Genomic DNA, 23,404 nt, shown 5'->3' with positions numbered 1-23,404 from the left:
AGAGAGAGAGGGGGAGAGAGGGGGAGAGAGAGAGGGAGGGAGGGAGAGGGGGAGAGAGGGGGAGAGAGGGAGGGAGGGAGGGAGAGAGGGAGAGAGGGAGAGAGGGAGAGAGAGAGAGAGATGGTTGACCCTTTTTCTTCTTTTCTGACCCTCTTGGTGGCACAGACCATATCCTGGATAGGATGACCTCCACCTGAGTGAGTCAGGGTACACCTTCTCACATCCAAGGCTCCCCCTTCTGTTTTTTGTTTGCAAGGTGGCGCTACGGGTGCTTATGATCGCAGCGTCACTTTAGTTTACAACCCAATAAAGGGTGTCTGTCTGCGAAGTGCGGTTTGACAACTCAACCCATGGGGAAGACTCTTCTCGCTAGGGCAGAGGTCGAGAGCCACACGTTGGGGTCGGGCACTGAGCAGGTGATGTGAGGTCATGCCAAGGGGTTTTCTCCCTTTCTCGTTTCCTCGTTGCTCTCGCTTTCTTTTCTCTTCTTTTCTCATATTTTACTTTCTTTCTTTCTCTTCAATTTTCCCCTCTTTGTTTCGGTGGTTTATTTCTGACTTTTGTTGTCTTTCTTTTGTTCTTTCTCTTACAGTAGAGTCATCCCCCGCTATGGGCGGTTTGTTTACAGCACACAAAAGACCCATAGAAGGGAAGTGTGTCGGATGAATGTGATATGCGCAGGCACATACATTGTCACGCGCAGGCCCAGATGTGTGCATGTACGTGTGCATGAATGGGTTCATATCTCCAGTCGAGGGCTGAATATGTTGATAGATAACAACCCCTCCCCTGACAGGATTTTAGCTCTAGTCTCTAGCTTGTTTTAAATCCCATCCATAAATTCATGGAAATTAAAACGTTTAAGGGTTTAAAATTGAGTTGGAGGCATTGTATCCATGAGGGGTCTGTGTGGTGTGTATCTGGTGTCCAATGCCTGTGTATGTTGTTACTGTAATGGACCACAGCTGTGGGGCTCCCACCAAACTCACCTGTCACACACTCCCTAGCCCAGGGTTCACATGATGCCTGGTAAACAGCTGTCCTCACACACCCACAACACGCTCACAACACGCTCATGCATTCACTGACCCACACTAGTCTGAAACACACTCTCACCAGCCTTTTTGTTTAGTTTGACCACACAAACTTACTTATGAGATTCTGCTTTTCAATGGTTATTTGGACTACAAAATATTGTCCAATATCTGTTAAATATAAAATCTCATGTTTTTAAGAGAAGACAAACAATGATTAGAAGTGGTAGATGTATGTCAGCTTGTATCGAGTTAGCTTGTGTCAGACCTGATCCCAGCAGGCGTCTGAATACGTTTTAGAGCCTGTCTGGTCCGTGGATTCCTGTTTGTTTAAAGTTACGGGGATAGTTTCCACGGGCAACGGTAACGCGGGGCGCTCACTGACTCACTCTCATGTAGTCAGCAGCCCTGATTCCACCAACAGTCTATCTGCTTGGAAAGGCCCTGGATTTCTTCCCCTTCTCCTCCTCCTCCCATCTGCCTCTGAGATGACGAAATGGCTCCTCTCCTTAACCTCCAACCCACTCCCCCCCCCTTCCCCTTTTCTTCTCCTTTGTCCTTTTCTTTCCCTTGTCCCTTCCCTCTCCCTCCCTTCTCTTTTTTTGTTTCTCTTTAGCTCTCTTCTTTCTCTCTCTCTTCTCTCGCTCTTCCTTTTCTTTCTTTCTGTCTCTTGCTCTTGCTCTCTCTCTCTCTCTCTCCCTCTCCATGAGGCCTCTGTCTTCCACCCTTGGACTGGAGGCCTCTTTCCCGCCCTCCCATTGGCTATCCCGGGTCACATGTCTGGGCATGTGCAGGAGGAGGGCCTCCCCTGCTATCCGCCCTGCTCTCTGGGTGTTCACATGGAATAACTCCACAGCTGCAGTGGGAAGAGAGTTTGGGCCGGGAAGGAGAGGGAGCGAGAGAGTGAAAGAGAGGGGGGAGAGCAGCGAGAGAGAGAGAGAGGGACGCACACACAAAATGGACATGGCTAACCTATTCAAACATTTCTTTCGTGAGTTACCAAATTTCTTCTACTTTCTTGAACTTTCTGTTGTAGCTCCTCAGTTATTCTGAACTTTGTTGCCAACTGGTGTCGCTAGACTTCAGGGGCAGGGGGGAGGGTGGAGAAGGAACCCCTTTTAGCCTTCTGAAGTTTGAACTGTTGGTGTTTTTTTTGTTTTCGCCTTTCTTTCTTTGGCTTTGTAGAAAACCGTTTCCCCCCCCCTCTCCCACGCGTCCCTGCTGTGAGTCTTTCGGAGCCTGCCTGCCGACTGTATGCTAATGAGTGTGTCGTATGTAGCTTGGTTTTATGGACGGATTGGTGTGCTAGCCCATGTCGGACGCTGAAGGGAGAGGCAGGGAGAGAGAGAGTGGGTCGTCGGAGGGGTTTTTAGAGGGCTGCGTCTGAACCAGCCGCCGGCTGGGCGGGTGTGCTGGGCGGGTGTGCTCTTGAAAAGCCTTCTGCGTCTACTGAACGGCTGTTATTGCCTCAGCCCTCCTTCCCTCTTTGCCCTCACTATCCCTGCCTGTCTGTCCGTCTCTCTTTCGTTCGATAAGATAGAAACTCTAGCTCTTTGTTTGGGACTTGTTGGATTTCACACACACACACACACACACACACACACACACACACACACACACACACACACACACACACACACACACACACACACACACACACACACACACACACACACACACACACACACACACACACACACACACACACACACACACACACTTTTTTTTTTTTCTCTCCTCTCATTTGTCTCCTCAGTTAGTGGGCCGTGGCTTGCTGGATTACATTATCATGCTTGGAGAAAAAAAAAAAAGCCCACCCTTAACCAACCATCCATCCATTTAGGAATATCTCAAGATGCAGCCTTAAGCCCCCTTCTCTGTTATGCTGCACGAAGGGTGGGCTAGTTTTACTGTGATGGTCCCTTCACACACATAGACTCTGAATAATAACCTACAGTGGATGAAACCGTGTGTGTGTGTGTGTGTGTGTGTGTGTGTGTGGAACACTGTAGTCTTTGTGTGTGAGATGAGAACGCGTGGTGGGGTTTGGTCTGCGTTGATGGATGAGGCTGGGGGCTTCTATCTGCTGTACCACCTCCTCGCCGGTTACCAGAGGAATGTCGCTCGCCCAGCACTTCCGCAGCCCACGGATCCCCCCCCCCCCCCATGCTGTAATCACACCTTGTAACTTTCGAGTGGTGTGTGTGTCCTCTGTCTGTGTCTGTTTGCAAACGTCTGAGTGTTGTGATCAGTTGACACATGTTGCTTGTGTCAACTTTCCTAGTAGGATGTATCGCTGTGTCTCTCACACTCTTCCCCCCCCCCCCCCCCCCCCCCCCCACCTAACGGAAGCTCTAATTTGTGCCACATTTCTTCCCTCTGCTCCATCTTGGCTGGTGGAGAGCATAGGGGAAGTGAGACTGTTTTTCCTTCACAAAGTATTCGTCGTCCCCCCCGCCCCTGTTTAGCTATCTACCTCTGTAACACTGTAAGCAAACAAGAAGAAATGCACCGCCATTTGCCTCTGCATCATTGAAACCTTCAGGCACAAGTCATGTTACAGCCATTTATGTTGGATGTTGCTTTGTCTTTGGCCTTTCGGAGAAGGACTAGAGGATGGGAGCAGTGGTCAGTGAGGGGCTTTAAGAGGGAATAACTGTTGACACGTAGAGTAAGAGGGGTGGAGACCTCCTTTATGACCACTTCCTGTTTGTGGCCTGAGGGGTTGACAACAAAATAGATTTTTGGCGCGCTGATTCCATATTCAGAAGCCGTATGATCATGGCCCCAGTGTAATTAGATGACCTCCATTATGAGTGGATATGCTACAGCTAGTTTTGGAGCCGTCTTTCATTATGACTGTTTGCATTCCAAACTCAAACATGCTCATGAATAATATAATAGTAGAATGGCGGTATTCTCGTGGTCTTCACAAATCATTTCGGAAAATACTGAGATTATTAAAAATGTTTAGGGTTGAGCTTAACTTTAAAGGCCATGCTTTTCAAAGCATTTCTTTTGAAATCTCCTTTTGAATTGGCTAGCCTCCATATGATAACTAGACTCGAGTCTTGAGTTCTATTCAGCATACCTTTTGTGAGGGCAGCAGGGTACTCGAGGTGAAGCATCCCTGCCACTGCAAACCCAACGCTCTCCCCCTCACTCCCCCGGCTCTCCTCCATCACAGAGACTGATGGGTGGAGGGCTTTTGAAGTCCCAGACGGAGGGGAGTTGAAAGGACTCTGTGTTTCCTGTACGGCCATCCGTCAGACATGCATGCAGCAACACGGCCTTGACGTAATTCAGAGGCCTTTTCTCAGAAAAGTAGCCTCTCACTACAGTGTACAACGTCCCCCCCATCCCCCCCAATCCCATGTGTGTTTCCTCTCTCGGATTGCCTCTTTTTTAATATCGCTCTCATCATCCAAAGGCCCAGAGGCCGTTGTCTGTGTCGTTTCCTACCCAGCACGCCATATGGAAGGCCATCTTGTGTTCCATATGGCTGTATCTCAAGGACCACTCCTATGCTCCATTCCATAGCTTCCCCCAACTGTTGTGTGCAGTGCTTTGTGTATGAGTATGGGTTTTAGTCGCTGGGGCACCTGTGGATTGCCTAGCAATCAGAGTATGAGAAATATGGAGTCGTCGCGACGCACAACAATGTGATGATTCGTAGCTGACATGGGTATTTGGTTATAATACGTGTAGCAGTTTGGTAGTCTTGGCCTCATTTCTGTTTTATACTTTGCTTTCCAAGCAGTGTGCCATCCGGCTTTTTGGTGGATGGTCTACTCCTCGTACAATATCGAGAGACTCCTCCTGTCAGGCATCACTTTGTTGCACAGCCCTTGTAGGCTGGGTGTGCGGAGGATGTGGAGGTGCTGTCAGACAGGCTGACGCGGGGTGTTTTTCGTCCAGAGGAAGAGCCCTGGAACGAGGGGAAGCAGCCGGGGTCAAAGGGCCGCAGTACACAATGGAGAGCTGGCCAGCGAGGGAGGGCTCAAAGCCTGTTCCTGCCTTCCCGGTGCCGCTCCAACATAGCTCCACGTTTTCCCACTTCCTGTTGATTCGCGGTTAATTCTACAAAATAACTGGTGGCGTATATCCTGGTGGCATGGACCACAAACTGTATCAGCTGGGTTTCTTTTTTCCCCTTTTCTTATCTACCATGTGATGCTTTCTGGGTTATTTTCTGCATCCTTCTCGTGTCAGGAAGGCCGCAGGAAGGAGCGATTGACGTAGAAAGTTCCAGTGCACAATACAATGGTTTCCTTTTAGTCTTTTATTTTTTTAATACCCGCTGCTAAAAAGGGCTCTTATGACTCTACTCTTACAAGAATCGAGAAATGACAAAGAGTGCTCTGAATCAGCCTGTAGACCCCAGACGAAGATCCATCTACTAAGACTAGGGGTAGTAGGTGGCGTAGCCTGGGCTGTTTACTGGGGGAGGAGATTGTCCATTTCCCGGGCTAGGTAGGAGGCAGGGGGACTAACTGACTCATCTCTTTATCAGCAGTAGGACTTGTCTGTAGGAGTACAGGCCACTGCTGCTGAGTCCTCTGAATTAGTTGATGGCCTGTCTGTACAAAAGATCTGCACTGAGAGTGGTCAATCCTCCCTGTATGGAAACCTTGAGTCACTGGTTGCTATGGTTTGAAAGAATTGCCTGATGCATCAAGTGCAGTACAGTGTCATAGCTGCCAAACTACCAACGTATACTACTTAAACCACTAGGGGTGTTGGATGCTTTCTTCACCTACTGGTTTGCGTTGGCCACATGTGTGAATCTCTGTTGCGTATTGAGTATAAGTGTTTGCGGATCTTAGTCACAAGGGTTTTTTCGTTTTCTTAACATCCATAAGGTTTCATAACGTTTCAGGAACCTCTTGTTCAAGCCTCCAGTTGTGGCCTGCAGGAAATCCCCAGTGAACAGCTGAGCGGAGTCTTTCCTCGGAGGTGAAACTACCCCACGTTGTGGTGGTGCATGCAGAGGAATCTGCTGATGTGGGTTTTAAGGAGTAGGAACTAAACACAGAAATTTAATATATCTGTATTTCCGAACATGCAAAGGCAAACATGGCTTCCTGTTTCCTTCTCTTTAAAAAGAATATGATCCATTCTGGTTGTTAGTCCAGACCGATGGATTACGACAGCGGCAGTAGTGTGTTGCTCAGTTACAAACGGGGGCAGTGGGTTTTACCCAGGAGGTCTTTGTTGTGGTTTATATTTCTAATGCCTCCTCACGGTATGCCAACTATCACTGATGAGGCGGACTTCACCTCAAAGAAGCCACGATGTGACAGCTTTACGATCCTACATAGCCCTCGATCAGTGGCCCGGTTTTTATTCTTGAACAGACACATTTACAATATAAGGCAAACTAACGAAGATCATGAAAATGAATGAATTAGTAAATGTAGTATTATGGTATTATTATTGTAATTATTTCAGAATGAGTGTTCCTTTGTGCAGTCCGTCTTGTTCTCCATCGTATGTTTTCCATTGATTTCTGTTGATTAGTTTCCTCCTGGCCGTGGCCTCCTTACCAGTGTCTTATGGGTGCGCAGGCACTCTTGGCTCACCCACATGCACATGTTTACGCAATTTTTTCACTTGCACATGAGGTGGCCCACAAAATAACTTGATGATAATTTAGTGGTGGACCTTGAGTCAAAGGTTGGGGACTACGGGCCTAGCCTAGCCTAGCATGACTCGTTGTTTCTCCAAATGTAGGCCAAACGGTCCTGGCCTGCTCCTACCCTACTATGACCTACTAATTTAGCCTCGCTGTCTATCTTTGTCATGGGGGTGGTTCTGTGGACGGTATACGGGTCTATATTTTAAACTATAAATACTCAAAAGCATGCGTGAGTTCACGTGCGCTGCTTTGCGACCGGCATACACGCGGTAAGAAATCAGTTAAGTGTGTGTAGGGTCTGCCTCCGCCTCCCCGGTGAACAACCGGGCCTCTGTGATACCGTTGGGCCCCAGCATCCCTCCTCTCTGTGTGCCCTCACTGTATTTGCCTGCCTCTGGCCCCCCCGCACGCGTGGGTCGCACTGCTTACTTAATGCAAATCGTATTGTGTCACTGAAACAAAGGAACATCAGATTGTCTGTTGGAAAGATAAGAGCTAGTACCTCGTGTCACTTTATGGTGTGTGCGACCCCTGACCTTTTGTTTGGAGCTAACTAGGTCATTTCCAGCAGTGAGCAAAAGCCTGTATCCTGGGGCTCCCGGCTGTAGAATCAAGTTTATTTTTCATTTCCCCCCTCCCCACATGCATGTGTGATAGTTTTGGCCCTTGTCTAAATAAGCTGCATCTTTTTTTCTTGTCATTTGCTCAACACTTCCCGTCATTGTTTATGTTGGCTTAGAAAAGGACTGGTGTGCCTGTGGGGATAAGCTGTTTATGAAGGTGTGCGCTCAATAGAGTGACTCTTTCATGTTTGTTTCTGGTTAACTTGCAAGGATTTGTTTACACTTGTGAGATGCATGCTGATATGCATGTCACATGATATCTCCAATGTATTTTATGTATCTTGTGCAGGTTTATTTTTTTCCACCATTTATTCTATGTTGTATTGTGTGTGTGTGCTCGTAGTTTGTAGTTAGCATGGCGAGGTGCTATAACTAGAGCGGGAAGGCAGACATCTGCCCCAGCGGCCTGTCTGCACTCTGTACTTAAGTACAGTCTGTAATGATAGGCCTGCACCTGAGAGCCCTTTGACTCACTGCCTTACTCCACTACTAGGGCATTCAGTTGTCTACGCTCCAAGTGACTCCCAGACACCTCTTTTTGTGTGTGTGTGTGTGTGTGTGTGTGTCCATAAGTCATATTCTCCCTCACTGTGACACGCACACTATGACATAATCCTCCAAAGTGCGGTGATTGGGACAACTCCCCTCTCCCTGTGCAATTCCCCCAGCTGAGTTTGATTATGCAAGCGATATCATCCGCACACGCAGTATGCAGGAGATACATTCTGTTTAACCCCGGGCTGGGGCCGCTGCTGGCCCGGTGCGATGTCAAGGCCGTGGCATCGGCTTTCCTGTTGCCCTCGTAGCCGCTAGGTGTGGCCACGAGGCTTATATTTATAACCATACGATAACAAGCGTTTACGTCGGGCTAAATGCGGTGTGTTGTCTGTTGCGGTGCGCGCTTAGCACATTAGCCCGCTAAGCCAGCGGCCAGTAATGTTTGGATAAAGGGTAATGTAGCGCTCGGTGTAGTTCTCGGTGTGCTAGCCGTATCTAGGGTTTTATACATCGCTAAGCAGGCTGGTCTGCCAAGTTGGAATTCCTGTCCAGTAAGACCAGGAATACAGGCCTGCCAATGTTGAGCTCCAAGGTTTCCATCGTCCAGAGAGGGAGGGAGAGAGGGGGAGGGAGGGAGGGGGGGAGAGAGGAGGGGGGGGGAAGAGTCTCTGGTAATCCCCTCCAAACCAACCGCTGGTCAGAGACGCGGTTTGAGTTGCTGTAATTAGTTTCACACTAATGGTGAAACGGGTTGGTGTTGCATCCATATGTGTTTTCAGCCAACATTGGTGTAACTTTGGTGCTTTTTATTATAATGAAATCATAGGGGTTGGATGAGCTTATGGCTATATGACCTCCTTTTGGATGATTGTTTTTGTGCTGTGAACCAAATCTGCGCTGTTGTGTTGGAACGTTATGCGTTATTAGATTAAGCCGCTGGCCGTCACATTATCACACTGCACGCCCGATGAAGCCACTAAACATCTGTTGATACATTGCTGATCAATAAGCTCTCACATGATGTATAAAGTAGCCATCACTGGATTTCAAAAAGGTGAGCTTATTCACACAGAAACCCATCCATTCATCACTCCTTTTCTTTACTATTGTTACTCATACTGCTGCTGTTAGCAGATGCTTTAATCCAAAATGACTTGTTACTAATAATGCTGCTGTTGATATATGCTTTAATCCAAAATGACTTGTTATTAATACTGCTGCTGTTGATATATGCTTTAATCCAAAATGACTTGTTACTAATACTGCTGCTGTTAGCAGATGCTATAATCCAAAATGATTTATCACTAATAGTACTGCTATTAGCAGAGGCTTTTAACCAAAATGACTTTCAACTGAATACACGGTTCATTTGAGGGGCATTTAGAGGTTAGAAGTCTTTCTCAAGGATGTCTAGATATTAAGTGGTGTAGATTAGGGCTCAAACCCGGTACATTTTCGTCCCGGGAGTCAGAAAACCCATGACACTTATAACACACCCTTTTTCTGTTAACTCATAGCCATCATAAAAACCCAGTGGCCCGAGTTTAATCTTGCATTTTGCTTTGCGAGTATACTCTTGAGTATGAGCAATTTATAAGAGTTCAACTACTTTCCTCCTATTTATATAGAGTTGTCACTCCTATAAAAAACCACTTTGTAGCAACGCTCTTGTAGACTTGGAGGAGGATGTTTATTACGCTAGTGCAGTGTGACAATCGGAACACAAAATATGATTGATTGGTAACGCGAGGCTATATGTAGCCCCAAACCAGGTGGTGTTGTTCATAATGATGGTTCAGTTTGGCCACCTATTGTGTAAATGATATGCTGTTAATGCTAGTTCTTCTTGGTTCATTCATCCCCGTACTCCTTAATTATGTGTTATTCCAGTTCACTCTGACGGATCCATTGTCATCCTGGCTGAGGGTACGGTTTAAGGAAAGAATGTTGGAGCATTTGGCCTACACGGCCTATATTTGTGTGTTGGTCTCGGTATAACGTCAGAAGCTCAGAGAAGTGCTGCTTGAGGAAGGAGTGATGGAGGGAAGGGAACGGCGTTTGGCAGAGGCGGGTGTCCTGGCTGTGCTGCAGCAGGTCAGGGCTGGCCCGGCATGGCCCCCCCCTCAGGGCCAGGGCGGACCGCCGCGGGGGGCTAGGCGGCCATGATGGAGGACCCGGCTGCCCCGTGGAGCACACTGGCCCGCTATTACCACTCTCCGCAGAAGTAGTTTGTGGTCCGCTTGATAAAGAATCAATTGAAGGAAACCAGCCACAGTACGCTAGTTTAGAAGGTGTCCCCGTTCAGGCCTCCCTCCAATGCTGCTCCCCAGAAACACATGACTAGTGCTAGCTTTAGCCTTAGCTCGGCCTAGCATTGTGGAAACCTCTGGTTATGCGCAAAGCGTGCATGGGCAGAATGCGTGTAAGTAGACCGACAGGTAGGCCGTCCAATCATTTAATTCAGGCCGACTGAATTGATAGGACAGGTTTCTTTGAAGTCCTGCGAAAGCAACGGATTACACCATTCAGATTGTTCTTTGTCAGAGGTTTGGATTTCTTTATTGTTGTCGACATGTTAAGAGAATTTAAACCAATATGACATGCTCTTAAAATAAATTGCCGACCGTTGCTTGAAAGTGTTAGGCCTTAAGATTAACATTTTGACGATGCATGCCGTTAGTCGGGTAGCTGGTGGCTGGCTCCACCAATCAAATAACACCCTTACGATCTCCGTTTAGATGGTTCTTCATAATTGCCACTTTAAAACATGTGAACTAGTATTTCCATGTGTGTGGGTGTGTGTGTGGTAGGTCTGCTATTCAAGGTAACGGTTTGCTACATTGCTTTTAGGCTAATGTCTATCCCCTGAACAACTATTATCCAGTGGGCCTTGACACATTTGAGTTGTTAAAATGACTAAATGGATGATGTAAAATGCCCTTTAGCCTTAGCATGCACTGTTGGGACACATGGAAACTGAACCCTTTCAAATGGTTAGCTTTTTACAAAGATTGAATATGAGTCTGTGTCCGGACAGGTTTCGAACTCACCCAAGACCTCTTCACACGTGCAGAAGGCACCAGAACTAGAGTCCTAATCCCTAAGAATGTGTTTGGCGGGGTTTAATTTAGGGGGCGGGTGTCGAGGCCTGGTGGCTGTTGGGTGGAGAGAGAAGAGATGTTTAATCTCACCATTCATCTCCCACACCACACCTCTTCTCTAGATTTCACCTTTATCCTCCTTCTCACTCCCTTCTGTGAATCTGGCATTTATTTTTGGGGTGTACCTCGTTTGTGTTTGGCAATTGTTTGGCTGTCAAGACTTGTTTAACAGGGAATAGGTGTCACAGATCTGAGCACTAAGGAGCTCGGTGTTGTAAACGTATTGGACGTATTTAGATTCGACCCAAACTGAACATCTCTTTCACACCGTGGTGAGTTGTCCGTACGGCACCTAACCTCTCAACCCGTTTCCATCCAGACATCCCAATGGATTTTTGACCGATGATCTTGGAGCATCTTAAACAAATGGTGATCAGTGTTTTCTGTTTAACATGGAACGTTTAAGAGTAGGGGCGAGCGTTGTTGGAATCCACTAAATGCGCGTTTAGAAAATGCACATGTGGCCGTGTATCCATGTGTCACCTGACCACCCCCAGCCCGTCTCCTGCCTAGCCATCCGTCCCACCCCTCCTACTTATTGTGTGTTGTACGTCCTGGCACTTAATGTACGCACTTATTTTATGTTGTACCTGGTTATAGTACTTGGTTTTGTGGCATCTTATCCTAGCTATCTTTGTTGTATACGGGGGAATGGATGAACCTAGTGATAGTTACTGCTTTGCACTTGGTTCTATGAACATCCTTATTGTACCCACAGCCATATATTGTAGCTTTTGATGTAACCGTTTGCTAAACACCTTGCATGTACATGTCTCCGCCCCGCTCAGGAATCGGCAAGGTGAAGAGCAGGAAGGGCGGCATGCGCGACACGGCGTCCAACGCCGAGGCGGACATGTACGCGGACAACGGCGAGCGTCTGTACGACCTGAACCTGCCGGCGCTGGTGAAGTTCAGCTACGCGGCGGAGCGCGAGGACGAGCTGTCCCTGGTGAAGGGCACGCGCGTGGTGGTGATGGAGAAGTGCAGCGACGGCTGGTGGCGCGGCAGCTACAGCGGCCACTCGGGCTGGTTCCCCTCCAACTACGTGACGGAGGACATGGACGGCACGGCGGCGGGCGCGGGCGGCGCCGCCGACCCGGCCGGCTCGCTGACGGAGAAGCTGGCGGCGGCGGTGGTGAACAGCGGCGCCAACGGCAGCCGCGTGCTGCACGCCGTGCAGGCGCTCTACCCCTTCAGCTCGGTCAACGACGAGGAGCTCAACTTCGACAAGGGCGAGGTGATGGAGGTGGTGGAGAAGCCGGAGAACGACCCCGAGTGGTGGAAGTGCCGCAAGGCGGACGGGCAGCTCGGCCTGGTGCCCAAGAACTACGTGACCGTGCTGGACGCCGCCGCCCACAACGCGTCGTCGGCGGGGCCGGCGGGGCCGCCCACGCCCGACTGCGACTACATCTCGCCGTCGGGCAGCGGGCGCTTCGCGGGGAAGGAGTGGTACTACGGCCGCGTGACGCGACACCAGGCCGAGGTGGCCCTCAACCAGCGAGGCAGCGAGGGGGACTTCCTCATCAGAGACAGCGAGTCGTCGGTGAGTGTGATTGGAGAGGGTCTTGATGCATGGTGGGAAATGTATTGGAAAGATTAATCACTATACAGGTGTGTGTGGGTTAACCTCTCTAGATGATAAACACTCTCACTCTCTCTCATAATGGCCGTCTTTCACCCCGTCCTCAGCCAAACGACTTCTCCATCTCGCTGAAGGCGCAGAGCAAGAACAAGCACTTCAAGGTGCAGCTGAAGGAGAGCCTGTACTGCATCGGCCAGCGCAAGTTCAGCTCCATGGAGGAGCTTGTGGAACACTACAAAAAGGCCCCCATCTTCACCAGCGAGCAGGGGGACAAACTGTATCTGGTCAAGGCCCTCGCCGCCTCCTGATCTCGCACACACACACACACGCACACCCAGGCATACATACAAACACACACACACACCGTACTACATTGTTACATTTCACTAATGCATGCAGACACCTTTCCACACAGAAAAAGAGGACATGCATTCGAACTTGTAAAGCCCCAACGACTTTCCGCGTCCTCTGGACTTTTAATGCTGGGAATTCTGAGCATTCCAAGAGACGGGCGCAGAGCACGGGGGAGACGCACGGAGAGACTGGGAGATGGGGGAGGGGCGGGGGAGGGAGGGGGGGAGGGAGATTATGGACAGAAAATGGACTCCCTAAACCAAGGTTTGGATTTTAAGGCCGCTGGTGGTCTTTGGACCGTTCTTAAAGATCCAGGATGTATTTCTAGGGGCTCTCGCCGGTCGCCAACGAAAATCTCCACCTTTTGTCGTCGACAAGATCTTAGTTTATTTTTTTTATTTTTTTTTTATAATATATATTCTTTTTAACTGTTTCTTTTAAAAAAAATGTGATTATTTTAACTCTCAACTGTCCCATTCTCCCAACAATGATAAGACTTGAGACCTTTTCCCCTTCAGATGCTGGAGGCCCGGAGTCTACATGTTTTTGGTTGAAAAACGTTTCACGTCATTTTTCATCTGTTCTTTTGCGTTTTTTTGTGTCCGTCTACAGTGATTCTTCTTCATGACATGCTACGTTGTGGACGCCATCCCTCCGCAACTTTTTGCTAACTGCTAATTATGAATAAAATAATTAAGTGACCAAAGTATATTTATTGATACAGTCCAATCAGAAACGCGACCCCCTAATGATTGACCTTTTTGGATCAAACGATGACACACTGATGTGTCGCGAATGGAAGACACCGGTCCATGCACATGAAGCCTCGCCGTCCTCCAAGTCCCCCCCTGTGTCTCCCGCCACACGTCGAACCATTTGTTATGTATCGCCACGGCCTGAGCGCCTCTCACGTATTGCTGGCTCCTTATCTTTTTGAATGTTGTTCTACGCTGTCACTGCACAGTACACACTGCTCACCCCCCTCTCCCCTCCCCCCCTCCACCAAACGAAGTCCCCTTTTCATTTGAAAAGAAAACGGATCTGAAAGCGTTAAATGTCCCGAAGCAAGCCAGCGTAGATCGCGCCGTGGCAACGCGCCATGGAAATGACCGACAGAGTGATTGACAGCCCCGGAGTGGGCTGGAGTGGGCGATTTCTGGAATAAAGGATTCGATTATTATAATTATTTTATGGTTCCTCCTTGTTGAGTTTTCAAGATCTTGTCGCTCTTCTTGGTTCTTCTGCTTCCTGCCATGATAGACAACAGACTTTGTCCCAGCCTTCATCTGTGTCAACCAACCCACACCCAACCACCCAGTAAAGGTGTAAGGGGAGGCCTCTGTGTCCACAGTGATGTCACTGCTGACCAATCAGAGCCTTAACGGGGGCAGGAGGAGGAGGAGGAGGAAGCGGGGAAGGGAGGGGAAGATGAGTAAGATGACGGGTCATCCTGAGGTCACGTTTGTGTGAGTGTACATCAAGCTATGCACACAAGCGTGTCTGACCATACCATAATCTCCTGTGTGTTTCTATGGTGAAGCCGTTTTATGAGTTGAGCAGCAGAAAGAAAAGCTGATTGTATAACTGTGCCTCTCTGTATCAAAAGAAGCATTCTCACTATTCTGTTAGTTTTTTTGCTGTGTCGTGGATGGATGGGCCCTGTTGATTGTTGCGGTTCAGATTTGGAAGAACCAGGGGAATAAAAATATTGCATTGTAGTACAGTGCTGTACGCCAAGCGAGGCCCAGAAGTTGGAATCACTGTCTGTTTTAGTTGTTTGGGCTCTTGTGAGGTTAGAATGCCGTTAAGCGGGTTAGAAATAAGGTATAGTCTCTTAGGTAGGACTTCTATATGTGTGAGAATGGACCACGGAGAGGCAGGTGGGGTGGGGGGGGGGCACCAGGGACCTACAGTGAGGTGGATTTAGAGAGCACGTCCAGAAGGCCCGGGAGAGCCACCACTGGGGACGCCATGATGCGTTGGCCAGCTGTATCGCTCGCTTGGATAAGAGCTCGGCACCAGAAGAGGGTTTTCCAGAATGAGGAATGGAAAAATGATCCTTCAAAACAAAAGCGCAGGTTTTTGGAGGCTCTTCTTATTCCACAGGGTACAGTTACCAGAGCGCTGACCTCAGTGAACAGGGTGGAGTACTGCCTCTGCTTGTGCATCATGTATCTGAGATGGAAATTAAGTTGTGACTTTTCTTTCTCCAGGATTTTAGTATTTATTTTTGGGGTGGTTGGAGGTTCAAAGACAAAAGTAAACAAAACTGAACATTTTGCTCAAGCAAACTCAAACGATTTCATGACTGGGATTTCACTGCATCTGCTGGTAAAATAATCAACATTTGTGCACGATAGCTTTGGTTGCTCTGGGGAAAGATCAAATTGGATTTGTTTTTCCTGTGGTACTATATTACCTCTTCCAGAATTCTGAGAAATATGGGACGTTGGAAACTTTGGCTACAAACTTTAGAGATATCAAGTCTCTTTCCGATGGAAGGCTTTTCCCACTAATCGGCATCAGTAATCTAGTCGCAAATGTGTAAACCATACATTTGCATGAAGATTACAGATACTGCATGAAGATTAAAGATACTGCATGAAGATTACAGATGCAGTCTCCTATCTGATTTTGCAAAGCTGGATGCTACATAGGTGTCGTAAGAATAATGGATGTCTTTGGCACCATCCTTAATATTCCAACTGCTTTCAATATGGGAACCCTTAATTAAGGAGAAAATAACATGTTTGATGGATCCAGATCCTGGCCTAGGTGTGGTCCAGCCTTGGTCCCGGCAGTTGGTTGGTCTTCCAAACGACCGGACCATGCGGTTAATGAAATGGTATTCCACCAGGGTGATTGTCAAAAGAAGTTTACAGCGACCGCTCAGGTTAAGGGGCTGCAATCGGCCTCGCCTCGCCTGAACTTTCCCCTTTTAACCTCTGCTTGTAATATCAGTGTAAGTACTAGGCAAGACACATAATGTCCTGGTCGAAAGGATTCACTAGGAGTTAATGTGAAAAACGAATTAAAGTGCCTTCATAGCTAACTGTCAACCAAAGGTTTGGTGTTCCTTTTTGTCAGCGTGCTTCTAGTACCCCCCCCCCCCCTCCCCTTCGCTCTCAATTCAATTCACTTTCCTCTATTGGCAAGAACAATGAAACACTATCGCCAAAGCTGTTCTCTATCTACTCCCTCTTCTCTCTTCGCTGTAGTGTGTATGTGGTCAGCGGTTTTGCATGCACGTCAACTGATTCAGATTAGTGAGCGCTGGGTGGAGGCGATGCTCGCAACACGTCCTCGGTACGGTGAGATCGCGTCCCTTTATCAGTGTGAGGGGGAGGGATTTCCAACGGGGAGTGGGAGCATTGCAGAAGTGGCGTTCTATTCGTACGTGATGCATAAAATGCCCATGTTATATGGTATCAAGTGACCTTACTGTAGTTCATTTCATTAAACACGGCCCTGTGATGTAAACAGGGGTGTGTGTGTGTGTGTGTGTGTGTGTGTGCGTGAGAAAGATTCCCTGTTTCCCTTTAGATGTCAACCCTTAGCGTGATGTCTGCCTCAAACCCCACTTGCCCTCCCGAATCATAAAGGCAAGGACAATTTATTTATCTCCAAATGCAATCACATGTCAAACCCTCTATGTTTCTAAGACGCAGGCGTGGTATTGAGTCAAAACATCCCCAGTGAAGGCATCTTTCTGCAGTTGAGTCACTTCCGATATGACTTCAGTGATTTCGTTACTCGTAAGCCATCTTCCTGAACAAGCTTGGTTTGACGAGGACCTCGCATCAATACTCATTCCCATGATACCTTTCACCATGGTAGCAGGGCCTCTGATCTGTTACAGCCCTTAACACGTTCAGTCTCTTAACACTGTTTAGGTCACCTCCAGTTCTCTGTCAAGTATTAAGTGCATTTGGAAAACGGCATCCTGCCCGTTTGTCTGAACTACCCCAGTGCAGAACGAGTGAGCTTGGTGATAAAAATAAAATAAACACAAGACAGCAACAATCTGTCAACTCGGTGCTTTTTGTCCGTGCTGCTTTTTATGTCGTCTATGGTGTTCTTTGTCACACAAAGGTTTAGTTCTGTGAGCGGAGAGGACAGGAGCGGCCCGGGGGGATACGAGTGTGCTGTGAAGTATAATGTAAAGCTCTTAATACTGTTTAATAGAGGTGGAAATCATCTTCACATGTAATAAATTAGCAGAGTTTATTAGACTGTTCAAAGGAAGTAATAAACTACATAAAATGATCATGTCCTCTGTGTTTTTTTTTTGTTTTTTTTAACAGTTTTGGATACTTGGGCGTATTAAAATGTTTTATTCATTGATACAAATCACTTCTTTGATAGGACATTAAAGACTGAGCTGATTGTTTTGGAAGGATTTCAATTGAGTACACTTATCTGAAATTGACAAAGATGGCGATTGAATCCGTGTGATTATGCTTAATCTTCTGTGTCTAGTTTAAGTAGACACATGGGTATTAAAATAAATTAGGTATTAATTTGAAAATAGTTGTATGAAACCTAATTGTGGAAAGACTTAATGCTATTTAAATGCATAGGCTATTTTGAATAGTCGGGTTGCACGTAAAAGTCGGTTCATATCAATAACATAGCCTACTCGATACCATGATGTTAATGTTAAACATCTGGTTCTGGCATTACTGTTTTCTGCACATGAAACATTTGCGAAATTATACTTAACTGACATGACATCATATTTTGACATTCATTCTTAATGAAATCATTGCAGCACCTACAGGCAATATCTAGTAGAATATCACAATTGTACTCTAGTGCTTACAAGATAAAGTGCCTATCTATCTGTTAACATGGTGATCCTCAGCAGGGCTGTGAATGATGAGGAGCCAACAGATAGCCAACACAAAGGCCACAATGTTAAACCCAATACTTTGACACTCCCTGGTGGCTTCAAGTGGTACTAAATCCAAGGTTAACAAGATTGTATTTAATAACCAAAAATAATACAACCATATTTTTCGCTGCATCTGAACAGACATATTTAAGGCTGATACGTTTTTCCGGTCATAACTATGGCTTCCATAGAATGATGAAACTCCACTTGCAGCGGGGGAAAAAAACGAAATTGTTAAAGCAACTAACGGGATCCTATGAAACGCGTTAGACAAAGGCTGCTTCTGTTTCCATTACATAACCAGGGTCCCTGGCAGGGTCTGCCCACAGTCCTACCGGCCGGCCCCGGCCGGTTCCTGGAGCGGGCCTCAACTGAACGGCAGGAGACTCCGCTTGAAATGCCCTGGTCTCGGCCAGAAGCTAAAAACGAAGAAAAAGGCATTTCAATTCCCCCTCCCCATGCAGCAGCATACCATTGGCATTCAGCATCACCATCCAACCTGAAGCTCTCCTCATCCGGACTCTCAGAGCCGTGCTGTTACCAAACCATAAGGCAACAACAACCCTGTGGAACGTATTAACCTGAATATAACGGGATAAACAAACAGAGAATCAAAGTGCAATGGTTGAACGTTTGAGCATTTAAGGCTGTGAGTGACGTGGATTCAGGTCTGGAGGAGGCCTGGGGAGTCGGTGGAGTCTACGGACCAATTGCACTAGAGTCCGTTCCCGCCGCTTACTACCAACGGGGGTTGTGGCGACTCTGCGATCTCCCCGGTGGCCATCTTAGAAGTACAGTCGGTCTGAGAGGGCGGCGGGCAGGTGCGTCATGAGCTGCATGCGGATCCACCAGTGCGGCTCCATGGGGTTGTAGCGCGTGTACGGCCTCTTGGACACGATGGCGTCCGTGATGTCGTCCAGCACGGGCCTCACGTCGCGGTCTCCGGCGGTGCAGCCCGAGCGCACCAGCGCCATCTGCTGGTCAAAGTGCGCCTTCCCGTAGTCCTCCTTGACGGGGGCGGCCGCCTCGTGCCACAGCTTGTTGGCCGTAGCGGACACCGTGTCGCGCGCCAGGTTGCCCTTGGCGCCCGCGAGGCTCCCGGCCTCCACAATGGACACCTTCACCCCCCAGAGCCTCATCTCGTAGCGCAGGCAGTCCGAGAAGGCCTCCACGCCGTACTTGGAGACGCAGAGCTGCGAGCGCAGGACGCAGCCCATGCGGCCGTACACCCCGGCGAGGTTCACCACACGGCCTGCGGGCAGAGAGTCCGTTAGTTCTCATCAAGGCAAGGCCACTTCCTTCATGTAGCACTCTTCATACACAAGGCAGATTCAAAGTGCTTCACATATAAACATTGTCATACGATAAAATAACATAATAGATAAGCAAAAGAAAACGTATGCAAAAAAAATAGTAAAATAGATAGAGAATAAAGGCAAAGTTAAAAAAGCATTTTAGAAAGTGCAATTTATTTAAGATCAGATCAACGGTCTCTCTGGTACCCATGTCGGGACTCAAACCCGACCTAAAGGAACGTGGTCCTTTTTTCTGGGAGTCCAACCCGGATTCTAGAACTCTAACCCCGAGACAGAAAGCAGGTCTCCAACCCTTCAAAGTTCATGCCTCTGGTACCCAGGTCAGATCTCCAACCCAAACTAAAAGGAACTTGGTCCATTCTCTGGGATTCCAACCTGACCTAAAGAAACTTGGTCCTTTCTCTGGGGCTCCAACCTGACCTAAAGAAACTTGGTCCTTTCTCTGGGGCTCCAACCTGACCTAAAGAAACTTGGTCCTTTCTCTGGGGCTCCAACCTGACCTAAAGAAACTTGGTCCTTTCTCTGGGGCTCCAACCCAGTTTCTGGGTTGGAGCCACCGAGGAGACAGTATGAGCGGACCCTTGTTTTACCACCATGCTACGGTAGGGACGCACCGAAAGGAAAATTCTTGGCCGAAACAGAAACCGAATATACTGAAACAGTTGGCCGAAAGTCGAAACCAAATACCGAATGTGGCTTTTGCTGCTTTTCATTAATTTCATTAATTCATTTTAACAGGTGCGATCGGCTCCTTTTTCATCTCTGTGTATTGTCATTTAGTTGTTTACAAATTTATTTAAGATCAGATCAACGGTCTCTCTGGTACCCACGTCGGGACTCAAACCCGACCTAAAGGAACGTGGTCCTTTTTTCTGGGAGTCCAACCTGGATTCTAGGAATCTAACCCAGGAAGAACTCGGGTCTCGAACCCTTCAAAGTTCATGTCTCTGGTACCCACGTCAGATCTCCAACCCGAACTAAAAGGAACTTGGTCCCTTCTCTGGGGCTCCAAACTGAACTAAAGAAACTTGGTCCTTTCTCTGGGGCTCCAACCTGACCTAAAGAAACTTGGTCCTTTCTCTGGGGCTCCAACCTGACCTAAAGAAACTTGGTCCTTTCTCTGGGGCTCCAACCTGACCTAAAGAAACTTGGTCCTTTCTCTGGGGCTCCAACCTGACCTAAAGAAACTTGGTCCTTTCTCTGGGGCTCCAACCTGACCTAAAGAAACTTGGTCCTTTCTCTGGGGCTCCAACTTGACCTAAAGAAACTTGGTCCTTTCTCTGGGGTTTCAACCCAGTTTCTGGGTTGGAGCCCCGAGGAGACAGTATGAGCTGGTTAACGGACCCTTGTTTTACCACCATGCTACGGTAGGGACGCACCGAAAGGAAAATTCTTGGCTGAAACCGAAACCGAATATACTGAAACAGTTGGCCGAAAGCCGAAACCGAATACCGAATGTGGCTTTTGCTGCTTTTCTTTTTTTTTGTATTGTCATTTAGTTGTTTACAAATTCACGTGCGGCTCTTTTTTTATCTCTCTTTTGATAAAGCACACCCGGCTCATTCCACACTGGTTGAATTTTTTTCTCATATCATCAAAAATAGAAATGTTTGGGTTTTTTTTCCGACCTTTTCCAAAACCGAGAATTGTGTTTTGGGACATTTTCGGTGGCCGAATTTTCGGTGCATCCCTAGTATTCGGTTCACCCATTTTTTTACAAGCCACTTCCAAATCAATCCACTTGACATGACATGTATGATGGATCGAACAAGTCCTAAGTCAACTCCTTGTTGGACCCTACAGACTAGTAGTAAAATAAGGGCCCTTCAAGGCTTAGACCTTGCAAAGACACATGGCGATGCTCAACAAATACATTTTTGTAACCGAAAGTTTGGCTGTTAAAGGCACCCAGTGCAACTTTATGTAAACATTCAATGAAAAATAAACATTACATTTCTAGTCTTTATTACACGTAGTAAGTTTCAATAACTCCATACCATTACATATCGACATTCAAGGAGCAAAGATGAGACGTCGCTGTGTGGTGAGAACTGATAGAAAATCGTAAACAACAATCGCCGGTGGGGAGAAGCCATTTTTCCAATGACTGGAAGCCTGCTTTATTTATTGTAGGTTACAAAAAATAAAGAAAATCGCGGCATTGTTGTTGTTATCGATTTTCTATCAGTTCTCACCACACAACGACGTCTCATCTTTGCTGCTTGAATGTCGGTATGTAATGGTATGGAGTTATTGAAACTTACTACGTGTAAAAAAGACTAGAAATTGAATGTTTATTTTTAAGCCTCGAAAGTTGCACTGGGTGCCTTTAATAAATGGGCACAGGCTGCCGTCTGTGTCAAACTCCTGGATGATGAAGCACATGAACAATAAATCAGTACTAGTCAGGTATCACACACACACACACACACACACACACACACACACACACACACACACACACACACACACACACACACACACACACACACACACACACACACACACACACACACACACACACACACACACACACACACACACGTTATTGATGTAGCTTACACGTCTGAAATAACAGCCCTTAAAAGGTTTACCAGGGCCCGGACGCCACCACACAGGCTTTGTGTTAATCCTGAGGGCCCTAAAGCTGGCAGCCATGCAGGTCCACAGTTAAGCTGTCTAAAGAGGGAATTCCTCAAACATTACTCTGAGGTTAAATTGGTTGATTTAACGAGAACTCCTATGTATAACCACGTAGGGGGACAGCCCTACAACTAAACAAGTCCACTTCTCAAAACAACGCCTTTGGGAAACAACACAACTTTTTTCATCAAATCAAGTTACACATTAATCAATCACAATAGTCCACATTATTGTGCACATTAATCAATCACAATAAATGTGTGATTTGATAGTGCTTGGCTGGGCACTTGGCTGGGTCACCCAAACCTCTTTAAAACACAAATACACACAAACACACACAGACCTTTGGCCCTGCGGACTAATGGCAGGAAAGCCTTGGTGACCCTGATGGTTCCCCAGAGGTTGACCTCTGACACCTGCTTGTAGGTATCCATAGACGTGAACTCTACTTCCCCAAATGTTGAAATGCCAGCATTGTTCACCAACGCCCACAGGCCTGCAGCACAGAGAACACAAAGGTGTAGGCTACACACAGGATTTTGTCATTTTATGTCAGAATCGTTAGTTCTGGCTTAACAGCCAAGTTCACTGTAATATACTGCATATGCATTGCAGTTATCACTGATGTAAATACCTGTTGCTTTGTCACCAAGACCTTCTTGGACATATTCCACAGCCTTGGTGACCTGCTCCTCACTGCGGACGTCGAGTTGCAACACGTTCATGCGATCACACTTGAGCTCCTCCAGCTCCTTCGCCCCCTCACCATCGTCATCCTGAAGATCGGCATAGCTCATACTTTAAAAACAACCACGAATACGTCAGTGTTACAGCTACATAAATGCGTAATTGAAAACAGATTCGATGTTGGAAGTTGAAGTTCAAACTAAAGTGTATAAGCTACTTCAGAGCATATACATTTGAATAAAAAACGCAACATTTACCTTTAAAAGACAGCCTGCGAACACCGTGAATCCAAGTTTGTGCAAGTGTTTAGCGAGTGCTTTGCCATAACCACTGTCGCAGCCAGTGATGAACACTGCTTTGTTTTTTACCTGGGAAAACGACAGTGGTCACCAGGGTATGTGTACACCATTTAATTAAAAATACAACTTGTAAACAATGACTTCCTTTAACAACGACGAGGCGTACAATGCAATGGTAGTGTCAGCACTCAAAACTACAACATATCCTAATTGAAGCTCTGCAAAGTCAAGCATCCACGACCCATCACACATCACCTCACTGTGCGTAACAACATAACAAGCCATGCATAATTTAACAACCATACCTCCACCACTCCTCTAGGAACTCTAGGCATTGCAACGTATGCCACGAAAACCAAATAAACAAACACGATGCATTCCGTGACACTCTTCTCTGCAAAGCCGAAGCATCCGGCAGCTAAGTTGAGGACCGCAGGCAGCCCGAAGCCCAGAGCCAATGTCAGAAGGACCGAGAATGACACCAGGAGCACAACACGAACCCAAGAAGTCGAGGCCATCTTAAGGAAATAACGTGTTTACTTTTTGCCTTCTTTTTCGCTGGTTGAGCTAGTATACGTCATGGGACTCGGAGGGACCTGCCCCCTGTTCCGATCACGAGGTATTTTGGCCATGGGAATTATGATAGATCTATAACTCTTGAGTCATAACTCGAGT

The 23,404-nt window shown here is 47.3% G+C and overlaps 2 protein-coding genes across 6 annotated transcripts in view; one reads left to right on the top strand and one right to left on the bottom strand.

Annotated features, from left to right (window-relative positions):
- The window catches only part of nck1b (NCK adaptor protein 1b), a 31,444-nt gene extending 14,288 nt beyond the window's left edge, over positions 1–17,156 (top strand). For 3 of the 5 annotated variants that reach the window (XM_030349547.1, XM_030349548.1, XM_030349549.1), the window contains exons 4-5: positions 11,743–12,497; positions 12,644–17,156. In XM_030349547.1, the coding sequence (XP_030205407.1) occupies positions 11,743–12,497; positions 12,644–12,844 (956 nt within the window). In that variant the 3' untranslated portion in view covers positions 12,845–17,156. Of the gene's footprint in view, positions 1–1,743; positions 2,026–8,490; positions 8,848–11,742; positions 12,498–12,643 lie in introns of those variants that run through there. The other 2 variants (XM_030349546.1, XM_030349550.1) reach the window with 2 other exon arrangements.
- A 52-nt stretch (positions 17,157–17,208) lies between these two features.
- On the bottom strand, positions 17,209–23,324 carry bdh1 (3-hydroxybutyrate dehydrogenase, type 1). Its single transcript, XM_030349551.1, has 5 exons — positions 23,035–23,324; positions 22,688–22,798; positions 22,378–22,519; positions 22,087–22,239; positions 17,209–19,036 (listed from the first exon to the last, which is right to left on the bottom strand). Exons 1-5 carry the CDS (start codon positions 23,245–23,247, stop codon positions 18,570–18,572), a joined length of 1,086 nt encoding a protein of 361 aa, XP_030205411.1. The 5' UTR covers positions 23,248–23,324; the 3' UTR covers positions 17,209–18,569.
- Between the last annotated feature and the right edge of the window lie 80 nt (positions 23,325–23,404).

The sequence above is a fragment of the Gadus morhua genome, chromosome 23, assembly GCF_902167405.1.
Source record: "Gadus morhua chromosome 23, gadMor3.0, whole genome shotgun sequence".
NCBI lineage: Eukaryota > Metazoa > Chordata > Actinopteri > Gadiformes > Gadidae > Gadus > Gadus morhua.
This window is presented reverse-complemented; position numbering and strand designations above follow the sequence as displayed.